This window comes from Cyprinus carpio, chromosome A3, assembly GCF_018340385.1.
Source record: "Cyprinus carpio isolate SPL01 chromosome A3, ASM1834038v1, whole genome shotgun sequence".
NCBI classification, from domain to species: domain Eukaryota; kingdom Metazoa; phylum Chordata; class Actinopteri; order Cypriniformes; family Cyprinidae; genus Cyprinus; species Cyprinus carpio.
In genome coordinates this window covers 32,890,605-32,904,608 of record NC_056574.1, presented here as the reverse complement: position 1 = coordinate 32,904,608, position 14,004 = coordinate 32,890,605, and the positions used below count along the sequence as shown (strand labels likewise).

General features: G+C 42.1%; 1 protein-coding gene across 1 annotated transcript; it reads left to right on the top strand.

Annotated features, from left to right (window-relative positions):
- Positions 1-692: 692 nt before the first annotated feature.
- On the top strand, positions 693-2,254 carry LOC122138437. Its single transcript, XM_042730830.1, has 3 exons — positions 693-1,055; positions 1,613-1,849; positions 1,928-2,254. The coding sequence occupies exons 1-3, from the start codon at positions 815-817 to the stop codon at positions 2,059-2,061; spliced, it is 612 nt and encodes a 203-aa protein (XP_042586764.1). The 5' UTR covers positions 693-814; the 3' UTR covers positions 2,062-2,254.
- Positions 2,255-14,004: the final 11,750 nt, after the last annotated feature.

Genomic DNA, 14,004 nt, shown 5'->3' with positions numbered 1-14,004 from the left:
TTAAGTGCTTCAAAAATATGTATTTAAAGTTCAGTTGAATACACTTTTTCTCTTGTGTGTGTGTGTGTGTGTGTGTGTGTGTGTGTGTGTGTGTGTGTGTGTGTGTGTGTGTGTGTGTGTGTGTCAGTCATTTTTTTTTTTTTTTTTTTTGTGTGTGTGTGTGTGTGTGTGTGTGTGTGTGTGTGTGTCAGTCACTGTGTGTGTGTGTTCTGGTATTCATCACGTTGTGGAGACATGAGTCTGTTTACACAGTCACGTCATGGGGACCTCTTGCATTGTGGGGACCAAAAGTCAGGTCCCCATAAGGGAAAGCCATATAAATGAGTAGAGGAGCTGTTGTGAAGGTGCTGGGCGGAGTTTCAGCGATGGCCCATAACACACGTTTATTCCTGAATGTGTGAGTGTGAAGGGAGTGCTCAGCTGCGCCCCCAAACTTTTCTGAGCGGTACTGCGCGCGCTTCTCCACACACACGTTCTCCATATATGGTCGGCCCCGCCCACTTCCTCGTCCTCATTAGGAACGATATCAGCAGCAATATGAAAATATGTGTATTAAATGGACACAGACGATAAGAAGATTGTTTACAGGAGATACCGAATCGAGGAGATTGTTTGCAGGAGATTCTAAAGTTGTGCAGACGAAGAAGTGAAACACAAGGTAAGCACATTTTAAACCAATTAGGTTAATCGCTCATTGTCAGGTGACGTCACACTCGTGGAACACGAAATGCATTATGGGTATAGCCGCCATTTGTAAGGTATCAATGCTAGTGTGTTCAGTTGGGAGGATTGTGTTGGTCTTAAATGTGATAAAATGGTACGTTCTTGTTGTGTGATAGGCTGCAATAGTAAGTCTCATGACAGAACGGGTCACAAACTAAACAGCAGGGTAAGGTTTTTTAGTTTTCCCTGTTTGAAGAAAGGACATGGACAGCTTGTAGTGGACATAACAAAGAGGCGTCGGATGGCCTGGGTTGGAGCTGTGCGACGCAAAAACATCACCTTTGGAAACATATCTCCGTTTATGTATGTCTGCTCTCGACATTTTCATAAAGGTAAGACATTTAAGTGACGTTGACAAATTTGAAGTATATAACATTTTATCCACGAGTCGTTTTGGATGAATTCTCTGGCACAGATAGCTCCAAACAACGCACGGATGTAACCGCGATCATGGGAGAAACGGGTTAACATTACTCTTTTATTGTTTATACTGTAAAATGTTATGCAATCGTCTTATACAAGTCTATAAAATAATTATTTTACTTCACTACAGCATTTTATTATTTTTGGGGTTTGTACTTTACTTTGTAACGTTACTTTACTCAACTGCAATTTCAACTAAATACATTATTTAGAATGGAAAAAAAAGTTAATTTTACAATTTATAAGGCTTGAAAGTTACTTGCTGTGTTTTTGCACAAAAAATGTAATTTCACTTCGGTGTGACTTGCAGTCTAAAAAAGTACAGCACTGTTTTAGTTATTTTTCTACATTTTAGCTAAATTACTTATGCTCAGTGTCTGTACTAATACTTAAGTATAATCTAAGATTATTGTTAACACTTTTCTTCCCATGTAATGAAGTTAAAACCTTTTTCATGTTATTGCAGGTCACCCTGCATATGAGATGATGGAGACTGACCCAGACTGGGCACCCTCCCTCCATCTGGGTCACACAAAAATCTCTCACACCAACACTACACGCTCTGCAAGACGAAGTAAGAGGGAGCAAAGAAAAAACACACTGCAGCCAGCTGAAGGAGGTGGTGAGCGACACACTGAGGAGACACACAAGGCTGATGAAGATGCTGTGCCACATGCTGAGGAGACACAAGCGACTGGAGATGGTGAGCGACACACTGAGTAGACACACGAGGCTGATGAAGATGTGCCATATGCTGAGGAGACACAAACGACTGGAGATGGTGAGCGACACACTGAGGAAGAGAACCACAACACTCAGGGGATGGCAGTGACACAAACAGAATGCAACTTATGTGTGCACAGAGGTGCAGAAGTAAACCGCCTGTTGGAAGAAAACAAGACAGCTGCGACGTGAACTTGATGAGCACAGGATGTCTGATAGTTTTTTTGGAGACAATGATGATAAAGTAAAGTACTAAGTAAAGCAGAGGTCAAACTCCCAGCCTTTACAAAGGGTTACTGTCAGCTAGCTGCAAGAGATGTAGAGGAGACACGAAAAGTAGCTCACCTAAGAATCCATGTTGAAAGATTGATTGGAAATATCTGTCAAAAATATAACATTTTAACAGGAAACCATTCCCATCAACATGATCCTCCCATGTGAAGGTGAGGATATCACATTTTTAGATAAGATTGTCACTGTCTGTTGTGCGCTGACAAACCAATGTCCAACTGTAGTGTAGTACAGTGTTTTTCAACCCTTTTTGCAATCTATTGCAATGTGCTGATGCTTGATCCTGCTTGACCAGCCTTGCATTAACAATAAAACATGTATGACAACATTTTTCATAAATTTGTTTTTATGTTATTCACTTTGACAGCTAAATGAAGTATGAAAACAATACTTGCATATTTTGACAATTACAATATTGATAACTGCAAATCAGTGATGCACATGAACAGAATATTATATATTTATTATATAGTTTATATATTTGTGAATGCAAGTAATCATTACATGAATTAACATTAATTAACTTTTAAACTTTAAACATTAAAGTGCAGACACTCACTTTAGGTCATGCCTTTTTGTAGCATTTTATGTTCTACAACACACGTTTTTGATAACCTGTGTTTGTAAATGTGTTTTTGATAAAATGTGTTTGTAACCTGAACTGTGTCAACAAGAGGGGAACAGTTATTATTACTAGAAGTGTCTAGTAATACTTTGACAAAAATCTGAGTGTGTTTGCTTGAAGGAAAACATCTAACATGCGAGACAGCAGCTTGGGCTTATGTGGAACAACGAGAACAGATCCAAATGTCTTCTTTGGCAGGTGCATGTTGTAACCCCACACAAGTGAGATGAAACCATACAATTGTGCACTCTTGGTTGTCACAGGCTACCATGTCGTCCTTGTTTTCTGGCCCACGGCAAATGCACCACAACTTCTCAACACTTCTGCTGTTCCTGCCCTTCTTCTGTACTATTTTAGAGGTCTCTTGAGTTTTCTCCCCATCTGGAACAGGAATTTTAAGTGGCATCTGAGTGAAGTAACAACTTACAAGTTCAGGGAGACACACAAACTCAAAAAATTGCTGTGCCTTTTTAAGAACATTATTCCAGAGCTGTGGGTCAGGTGCAACACAGTGCAGTCTTTTAAAGTCCACAAAATAAAATCGCAGTACTCTGCATCAGCCACAAAAATTTGTGTCTGGACTTGCTTGTAGTATGGACTACCCTCCTTTAGCTTTAGCTCACCACTCACAACTTCTAAACAGAAGTCTTTGTCACAGCTGCTGCTGCATGCTTCCTCCACAGTGCTGTTACGGTACTTATACGGGCACTTTATCTCGATGCAGCCTTTTCCACAGCAGGTACACTGCACCAATCCATCTGGCGATGCTCCAACCTGAGGAAACTTGGGGTTTATGATGAAACCACACTCACTAACTTGCATGTCACAGCGATGTTTCATGGTTTGCAGTTTATACTGTGTCCTCCCATTTTCCTCATTTTGTCTTCCCCATGCAGTAGCAGGACACTGGTTTGTAGAACTATTGTTGGGGTAACAAACTGCTCTCACTGTAGACAGCGCAGGGTTGTCAAAGTCAGACACAAAGACTGAATGCATTTTGGATGCAGTAATTCTCCCAGTGCGCAAGTGAAACCAAGATGAGCATTTGTGCTACTTTCTGGTCTGTCTTTCAATGAACTCAGCCTGCTCAGGTGTAACATTTACCTTACTTGCTATGGTTTTGCAGTACTGGCGCAAGACAGACAGTTCACTGCCATGCATTTTTTTATTGCGTAGACTTCGCAGTGAATCTGGTGCTGAGAACGGCTGTACTGGGTCTGTAAAAGCATCACAATAAACGGGCAAAGTTGACAGAATTGCAGCTTTTGGAGATACTTTCTGCAGTTGTGCAAGATATGATTCCCACTGCTCCTGTGTTACAGTATTGAACCTACACATGTTCGATGAAGTCCTTAAAGCATGTATGCTTGCTACCTCACCATCCAGGAGATTATTAAGACACTTTCTTTTTGCTTTTGCAGAAGTAAAGTCTATTCTGTGTCCTACCTCCGCTCTCACTTTTGTAATGTTACTTGGTATCATCCAGTATGCAGGTTGGCCAGTAACTGTTGTTGTCTCTCTGCATCTGACCACTGCTTCCAACTTGAAGAGCAAAGCTGCAACATGTGTGCATGTTTCGGCTATTCCTGCCATACATGTGCAGTGACCAGAAGTTATGGCACCTGATAAGCTGATGATGACCCAGGGCTTGAGTGGTGTGTCATTCAGCCGTTGTGAGTGCAAGATCTTTTGATAACAACAACTTACTTTGGCTGCAGTTCAGTAATATATCAGACAATTTGTTTCATGATGATTACTTATTTTATTGGAACAATGTTTCTGTTTTATTGTGTTAGGTATTGGTTTGTGTAATTTATACAATAAAGAAAAAAATTCATGAAAGAGAGTATAGTATAACAATTTATTTGTAACAATTTATTTGACACGTTCAAACTAAAACTAAACAAAACCATCCTTAATCAGTCATAAACAGTTAACATGACATTATCATCATCATCATCATCATCATTACAGCAAACATACTTTTGCTGTTACTACTGTGTTGTCGCAGTCCTTCGGTCGGAATGTAAATAAATCCTGTACCCAGCCATTTGTGAAATGTCCGTGGGCTTCCAGAGATTTATAGTTTTTAAATTGTTCACTGGTATATGCGCTTATACCATAAACAAGATAATTTACAATGTCTAAGTATGAGGATGAAGGTAGCAATGCGGGGTCAGCACTCCAACTTAATGCAGTCAGGTCATATGGATCTATGTTATGAATGGATGACAATTTCTCCAAATAACGGTCCCTGGCATCTTTATTGAGTTTATCTCGGTACGGCCTTTTCTCAATCTTCTTTTGCTTCTCCAGGTTTGCGAGTTATATTTGCTTATATTTACTTATTATCTAGATAGTTATCTAAGTAGTTATATTAGTTATTTATTCTATTATTTACTTCTATTCTTGTAATCGTGGTTGTTTCAGTCAATAGCGATACCTCAAAAATGGCGCCGCGGTGACGTCACACACAACAAAACCACGCGTCTGACAAAGAGCGATAGATAAATGGAAGTAAGCTAATTGATTTAACCTAAAAGTCTGCACTGTAGAGTCTGTCAGTGACGTCACTTGCACGCAGTCTAAAATGGGCTGAAACTATTTCAAACCACTGTTTCAAACACGTTTTGATTGTTCATTGTAAACAAATTCTGGTATCTTAAGATTTTTTTGTATTTTTTATTTTGTATTTTCCCCTATTCTCTAGTTTGTTTATTTCTAATAAGGAGCTGGAGGCCGTGGAGAAGCAGATCCGTGACCTCATGGAGAAGCAGGCTCAGCTGAGAGAGCGGAGAGCCGTGCTGGAAACATTCAGGGGTTGACGTTGTAAGTCCGGTGTAAGTATACAGCACGCTGCTAACTCTCCCACCCCCTCTACTCTGTGTGGTTCTCTGCACAGGCCCGGTGTACCCAGGATGCAATCTTCCCAGATGTCCTTCACCCTGTGCCACAGTGTAAGACATGAGCCAGGTCCTGGGCGACAACCTCTCTCCCCCCGCCGCCTCCGGTCTTTGTGATCTCCACTGGAAACCTATTTGCTCCACTTCACGAGACAGAACACAACTCTGTGTTCGTCAGAGACTCCATTGTCCGGCACGTTCGCGCTATGTTAGCTGAAGGTAATGTGCACACTCACTGTTTCCCTGGTGCTCGTGTTCTTGATATTTCTGCACAGATACCCGTGATCCTGAAGGGTGACGAGAGCATCGGAGCGGTCGTGCTTCACACCGGGGTTAACGATACCAAGCTGCGGCAGACGCAGACTCTAAAGAGGGACTTCAGGAGCCTGATCGAGACAGTGTGCAGCATATCGCCTGCACGATGATCATCATGTCAGGACCTCTTCCCATGTATCGACGAGGACACGAAAGGTTCGGTAGACATTTTGCTCTAAATGAATGGTTATTGTCATGGTGTAAAGAACAGAAACTGCTCTTTGTTAATAATTGGAATCTTTTCTGGGAGCGTCCTAGGCTTTTTCGTGCTGATGGCCTGCACCCCAGCAGAGTCGAAGCAGAACTCCTGTCGGACAACATCTCCAGGACTCTACACTCCATTGACTAGTAAGCCAATTCTCAAATAACTGCTATGATGGCTTTTGTTCTACCCACTTAAAAAGAAGTACTTGCACTGTCCAATCAATAAAGACTGTAACTGTTCCAGTGTTAATTTTGAGAGGCATTTTTGATTTAGCATTAGTCTTTATGTTGAGACGAAAATGCTTAATAGTCTTAGTCACATTTTAGTCTTTTGTGTCTTTCATAGTTTTAGTCTATGAAAAGTCATTGCATTTTTTTAAACTTTTAGTCATTATATGTAGTCTTCAAACAAAAATAGTAATTAATTATTCTCTCTTTAGACCTAATCAATTAAGCTTATGAGAAATTTGAATCAAGTATTGAATTTGGAAAAACTTGAATAAATGATGACAATTTTCATTTTTGGGTGAACTATACCTTTAACAGTAGTGAAAAGGGAGCAACTTATAAAAAATTATAGTTGTTCATATATAATATATATAATTTATTGTTTTTGAAAGATGCAGAATAAGACAATAAGACAAATACGAAAGAGATATTAAACTCTAATACAAATTAAACTCATTTTTCAGATACAGTAGGTTCACTTTACATATTTATTTAACATCTTTTGTTGGTTAACATTAATGACTCGGATGGGTACTTTATTAGGAAAGTGATAAAAAGTATGGTGACCCATACTCAGAATTCGTGCTCTGCATTTAACCCATCCAAAGTGCACACACACAGCAGTGATCACACACACCGTGAACACACACCCGGAGCAGTGAGCAGCCATTTTTTGCAGTTGGGGGTTGGGTGCCTTGCTCAAGAGAACCTCAGTCGTGGTACTGAAGTTTGGAGAAAGCGCTGTACATTCACTCCCCCACCTACAATCCCTGCCGGTATGAGACTTGAACCTGCAACCTTTTTGTGTTACGAGTCCGACTGTATTTTTAATATCCGGTAGACCTCAAATAACATTATAGTCCCATCTCGTCTTATTAACGAAGACGCAGCGTAAATTTCGTCATAGTTTTTATCATGAGATATTAGTTTTAGCTCGTCAACGTCTCATCTTAGTTACAGAAAAAATGTACATTAACAAATATTTTCAGGTTTTTTTTGTTTTAAATCATACTGGTCTGTTCCCCGAATAGTGAGGTCAAAATATAAATTTAATGCATGTTCTAGAAAAAAATCTGATTGTGATTTAACCAGAAAAATGCAAAATTAATAAACAAAAAAAAAAATAATAATAAGTTTGGGCTCAAAATCATTAGATCACTCCAGCCAAAGCAGTTATTGTAAATGAAATGATCACAGATCATTTAGTTCAGATATTAAAGTTTAGATGTACTCTGCTTGACTGAAACCTGGCTCAAACCAAATGAATATATTGGTCTAAAAGAGTCTACTCCACCAAACTACTGTTATAAGCATGAGCCCCGTCAGACTGGTCGTGGGGGAGGTGTTGCAACAATACATAGTGATATTCTCAATGTTACTCAGAAAACAGGATACAGGTTTAAATCGTTCGAAATACTTCTGCTTAATGTTACACTGTCAGATATGCAATAGAAATCTATTGTATCTTGTAACGGTGGTGGCCGCCCTAGCTCAAATAAACGCTTTTAAAGAAAATTTTCGGGCGCCAGACAAGATAAATCCTGTCAAAAATTTTTTTAAGTTAACCCAGGATAGCAAAAAAAACCCACCTGTTACAATAATAATAATAATATTGAAGATTAGTCCAAGGAATAATTCACAAGGGAAATTTATTCCATAATGTCCATGAGAAAAAAAAAACATGACAAAAAAGGTCATAAAAAAACAAAGCTCACAACTTTTCACTTGACACGTGAAGTTGAGATGTACGTGCAGAAAACCGCGTCATTCTATTATTTTCCATAGTGGCAGTTTCACGTCCAAGTTCATTCATAAATTGACCATAGAAAAAGATGAGAGAGAGAGAGAGAGAGAGAGAGAGAAAGAAAGAAAGAAAGAAACATTAAATAAAACTTGTTATTGTTTCTTAAATCTGAACAATATCAACCAACAGTCTTAAAGAGCAAAAATAACATTTGCATAATCATGAAAATAAAAAGCATACAGAATAGGACTTTAATGTGAGGGGGTATGTGTGAAGTAATGTGTGAAATGGGGTGGCGTACAAGTAGGCTACTGACCCAGTTTGCAAACGTGAAGGAAGCTGAAACAGCAGGTTGTCGTCAGACACCAGGACAGGAGGATGAACGGCCAGCTTTTTGTTGGAATATTCCACCAATACAGACGGTCTGGGAGCATCACGCTTAAGTTTAGTCAAACTCCACGCCGCTCAAACATCACTCACAGGGAAAGATACTCCAAGCGGCCGTATTTTTACTCCTCACTGGAATCCATGAACTCCTAACAATGCCCCTGTAAACCTTGCACACAAACTTTCTGATGACGCCCTTCTCTCAGGTACGTCACATCTCCTTTATATCCTCCATCCTTCCGCCGTTAATTGAAAACTCCGCCCAGTCATTCCAAGTGAAAACGAAAGTAAACCAAAGATACGGTGGCCCGAAGTTTTTCACTGCCACACTCTCCCTCCCTTGAAGAAAACAACCTATGGTTGTTTAAAAGAAAGCATGGATTAGAAACCTAGAAATTCTTCTTCCTCATCAGAGGCTTCTTGAAACAGGTCAAGGAGTTTTTGTGTTTCCTGGGACTCCAATTCCTCGGCTGTTGGAAAACACATTTTTAAATTACAGACATGTGCTATACGGACATCTTCTCCGGTGTCTTCCAGGGCTATTTTATAGTTCAAAGGACCCAGCTGCTTCAGAATACGGTAAGGTCCCTTCCACTTTGGTGCTAGTTTTGCACTAAAATTATGTTGTGCACTGGACTGTGGGAAGTTACGCAACCATACACGATCCTTGCTCTTGAATGTTAAATCTCTTCTCTGTTTGTTGTAATTTCTCAGTTGTCTCAATTTTGCTTTCCTACTGTTTTCTTTGGCTTGGGCTTGTAAGTGATGAAGATGCTGGACCACATCGTAGGAAGCAGCATCTGGGGTTAAATTAGCCCTATCGAGCATCTTGTCCATTGGACCTTGAAGTTTTCTGCCAAGCTGTAGCTCTGCTGGAGACAGTCCAGTGGTTTCTTGTATGGCTGAATTTAAAGCAAACCGGAATTCAGGTAAGAACTGGTCCCATTTCTTGTGGTTATCGTCCACGTATGCTGCCATCATACTTTTGAGAGTACGATTCACTCGTTCAGTTATGTTACTTTGTGGATGATATGCGGTAGTTAATTTAGGAGTAATACTCCAATTTCCACACAACTCTCTGAAGACAGATGAGACAAACTGGACGCCCCTGTCTGAGAGGATGAAATCGGGTACACCCCATCGAGTCAGGATTTCTTTTCTGAAGATAGAGGCAACATTCTGGGCAGTGGATTTACGCATGGGGAACAGCTCAACCCATCGAGAATAATAATCAACAAACACAAGCAAGTACTCATTTTGGTTTGTACTTCTTGGTAGTGGACCCATGATGTCAACTCCCAGCATTTGGTTTGGGTGAGTGGTAGTGGTTTGCTGCAATTTCCCAGCAGGTTTTTGATTGTCATGTTTTATTATTTGACATTTCACACAGGTTTTCACATGATGTTTTACATCAGACCACATGCCTGGCCAGAATGCTACTTCTTGGAGTCGTTTGTATGTTTTGTAGATTCCTCCATGGCCACTAAGAGGACTGGAGTGGTAATGCTGCAACAGACAGGGCCGAAGACTACTGGGTACATACACTCGGTAGTGCAACTGGTTATTTGGTAGGTAAGTTTTCTGATATAATTTGTCCTCAACAACTTCATATTGGTCCATCAAACTTGCACGGTTCTCTGCAACTGCTTGCAATAGTTTTGTGACCTCAGGGTCTTTGTGCTGTTCCTCCCACAGGATAACATCTGACAATGGCATGTCTGACTCCTTGTGGCTAGTGTACAGACTGCAGCTCGAGATCGGTGAAGACCTAGATAATGCATCTGGGGCTACATTGAGTTTCCCTTTTCTGTACTCAATGATAAAATCAAATTTTTGCAGTCGCAGGACCCAACGGATGAGTCGGCTGGTGGTTTTGGTGGAACCCATGACCCATTGTAGTGCAGAGTGGTCAGTGACAACTGTGAAGAGTTTGTGTTCCAGGTAGTGTTGCCATTTTTCCAAAGCCCATACGACTGCCAGACATTCTTTTTCCGTTGCTGTATAATTAAGTTCAGCTCCTGTTAGGGTTCTACTCGCATAGGCAATGACCTCCTCTTTGCCCTGGTCTTTCCGTTGTGCCAGAATAGCACCCAAACCAGTGTCACTGGCATCGGTGTAAACTTTGAAGGGGAGCTGAAGATCTGGATGGCCAAGGATGGGTGAAGTGAGGCAAGATTTTAACTGCTCAAATGCTTGTTGGCATGGAGTTGTCCATTCAAACCGATGTCCTTTCTTTTTTAGTGAGTTGAGGGGTTCGGCTATCCTTGAAAAGTTCGGGACAAACCGATGATACCACCCAGCCAGTCCGAGGAACCTTTGAACCTCCTTCAGGTTTCTAGGCACGGGGTAGGCATGTATGGCCTCAGTCTTACATGGGTCTGCTGAGATGCCGTGAATGCTTAAAACATGTCCTAGAAAGGTGATTTCTTGAAGACAGAACTTGCTCTTCTTCAGATTAATAGTTAGACCAGCAGTCTCCAATCTGTGGAGGACAGTCTGAAGGTCATGAAAGTGCTGAGTGATTGTAGGTGAGTGAATGATTATATCGTCTATATAGACAAAGCATATTTTTCTCCTTAGTTCCCCCAGGACTGTTTCCATAAGTCTCTGGAAAGTGGCGGGAGCATTTTTGAGACCAAATGGCATAACATTAAATTGATAGAGACCTGCAGGAGTGATGAAGGCAGTCTTGGCTTTGCTATTGGGGTCCATTGCTACCTGCCAATAACCACTGTTGAGGTCAATAGTGGAGAAAATAGCTGCTCCAGAGAGTGACTCCAGGATTTCTGTAATGTTTGGAAGAGGGTAAGCATCGCTTTCAGTTACAGAATTACCTTTCTGTAGTCCACACAGAATCTAAGTTTGCCATCCTTTTTGGGTACCAAGACCACTGGGGAGGCCCAACCAGAGTGGGATGGCTCAACAATTCCTTGCATCAACATTTCCTCAAGCTGTTCCTCCATGGAAAGTTGCTTAACAGGGGACAAACGGTATGGTTTTTGCTTAATGGGTACCTGACAAGTGGTATAAATGTGGTGCTGCAGAACATCAGTGCATCCAGTCCAGAGAGTACATACCTGAGGGTTGCTTTTCAGGAGGTGGAGCAACTGTTGTTTACCATCTGGAGGTAAATGAGCTTCATTTACTGCATTTTTGATTAACATTTTTTCGTCCATAAGGTCAGATTGGTGTATTAGCAGTTGGGGGAATGGAGGGGGAATAGAACTCAACAAAGAACAGATTGTGTGTTGATTTCTTCTGTTGCAGGTATTCAGATTGTGGACTCAAAATTGGCACACTTGCATTACCTGGTTGAAAGGGGTACTCTTTTGCAGGGGCAAACTTGAAAGAATATTTTTGATCTGTGACATTAAGTTGCATTCCACTGAAGAAAATAAAGTCCAACCCCAGGACTACAGCATAGGCGAGGGCTTGTGATGACAGAACAACAGCAGGTATAGTGAAGTCTTGATGATGGAGTTGTATGGTGGTATTCATCCATCCTAATGGAATCTCTGCTTCTCCATTTGCTAGGTAGAGAGGACCACGAGACCAGGGATGAAGCTGATCTGGTGATGTGAGCTGTTTCATGAGACTTTCATGAATGAGTGTGTAACTTGCCCCAGTATCAACAATGGCTTTTCCAGTCCATGCAGCAATGCGAACGGGAACAACCAACTGCTGAGGTACTGTCATCGATGCATTAAGGTTTGTGGAGGTAGAGGCTTTCTTGTTTTTAGTTGGAGGCTTCTGCATTTCTGTAGCAGTAACGGAGTTGTTAGAAAACTGACCCCTTGTCTGAGGAGATGAATAGGGATGTTTGCTGCTGGTAACTTGGTGTGCAGATGACTGAGGGAACTGTGGAGGGATATAGTGTGGACACTTGCCTGGAGGATGCTGGCCTCGGCATCTCCAGCACTGAACTGGGATTTTCTCAGTAGGTTGGTTCGATGAGGCTCTTTGTGATGTGGCTGGATGCTTAGGGCCCATTCGACCTTCATATCGAAGCTGTTGCTCATAATCTTTTTCTAGTTGATGTCCTAACTTGACTAGTTCCTCTACAGTACTCACCCAACTACGCAGTTGGCTGGCAAGGTAAGGCTTAATGTTCTTAAGTATCATTTTTACAGTTTCTCCTTCAGTTAGATCTGCCTTCCACCTTTTACAAAGGGCCTCTGTAGGAGAATGCAAAGTCTCTAATAGATTCTTTCTAACTTTGACATTTTTGTTCTGACCCGTTCAGCCAGTTCATCGTCATAATCTTCAGGCAAGAACGCAGAAAGGAAAGCACCCTCAAACTCACGTCATGTGGATATGCTGGAAAGTCTGACCTCCCACCAGTCATGAGCAGTTCCATGTAGGACGGAACAGAATGTGGCCAGTATATCCGCATCAGTTAGGGGATGAAGGGCCAAGAAATCCTGACATTTGGTTAAGTACAGTAGGGGGTCTGCATCATCTGATGGTCTACCAAAAGTGGGAAAAGTTAATTTAATATGATCACTTTTTACGATAGGTGTGGGAAGAGGGGTTGAAGAAGTTGAAGGAATTGCTGGAGTTGTCACGACACGCACACAAACAGGTAGATCCAATTGCAGTATGTTTTATTAGGATAATCCAAATCTCATGGTCAGCCAGGCAAAGGTCACAATCCAGGTAAGCAGTCCAGAAACAAGAAACATACACAACATCCGAGAAAGGCAACAAACCAGGGTGACATTCAACAAGGACTCCGTGACAATGACAGAACAACCGGGGTATTTATACACAGAGAAATGACAATGCTAACGGGGAATTGGCTGAGTGCAATGATTAGTAACCACGGACAGCTGAGTGCAATGAGCAGTGATGAAACAGACAAGACTATGGGAAATGCAGTTCTAAAGTGGGGTGACGATAAGGGGAAGTGAGACCTCTAGTGGCCACCCAGGGAGACACAGAACAGACACCGTGACACTACCCCCCCTCTAAGGAGCAGCTTCCAGATGCTCCTCAGAACACAATAAACACAAAACAAAGAGACCAGGAGGGAGGTGGACTGGTGGAGGCAGAACAGGGGGAGGTATGGCGGGCCAGGCCCGTGTAGGGGAACTGGGACCGGCAGTGATGGCTTCCCTGGTAGCCCAGGTGGCTCGGTCAGATCAGGGGGCCATGGTGGACCCGAAAGTTCAGGGGACCACGAGGGGACCAGGCAGTTCAGGTGGCCACGGTGGACCCGAAAGTTCAGGGGACCACGAGGGGCCAGGCAGTTCAGGTGGCCACGGTGGATCAGTCCATTCTCGTTGTGCAGACGGCCAGGGAGGAATTCGCCATTTGAGTGGCCCGAACGGAACCTGCCAATCGGGGAGCCAGTAAGGAGCAGGCTGTGGCGATGGCCAGGTCACGGCATTGGGAACGGCATCGGGAACGGCCTCAGACAAGGGCACCGCCTCGGGAAC

Bases quoted from the DNA above. Each gene is read 5' to 3' on its own strand.
- LOC122138437 (XM_042730830.1), top strand. From the start codon at position 815: ATGGTACGTTCTTGTTGTGTGATAGGCTGCAATAGTAAGTCTCATGAC. The intron at 1,056-1,612 runs GTAAGACATTTA...ATGTTATTGCAG, and splicing joins CTCTCGACATTTTCATAAAG to GTCACCCTGCATATGAGATG. The intron at 1,850-1,927 runs GTGAGCGACACA...CGACTGGAGATG, and splicing joins GACACAAGCGACTGGAGATG to GTGAGCGACACACTGAGGAA.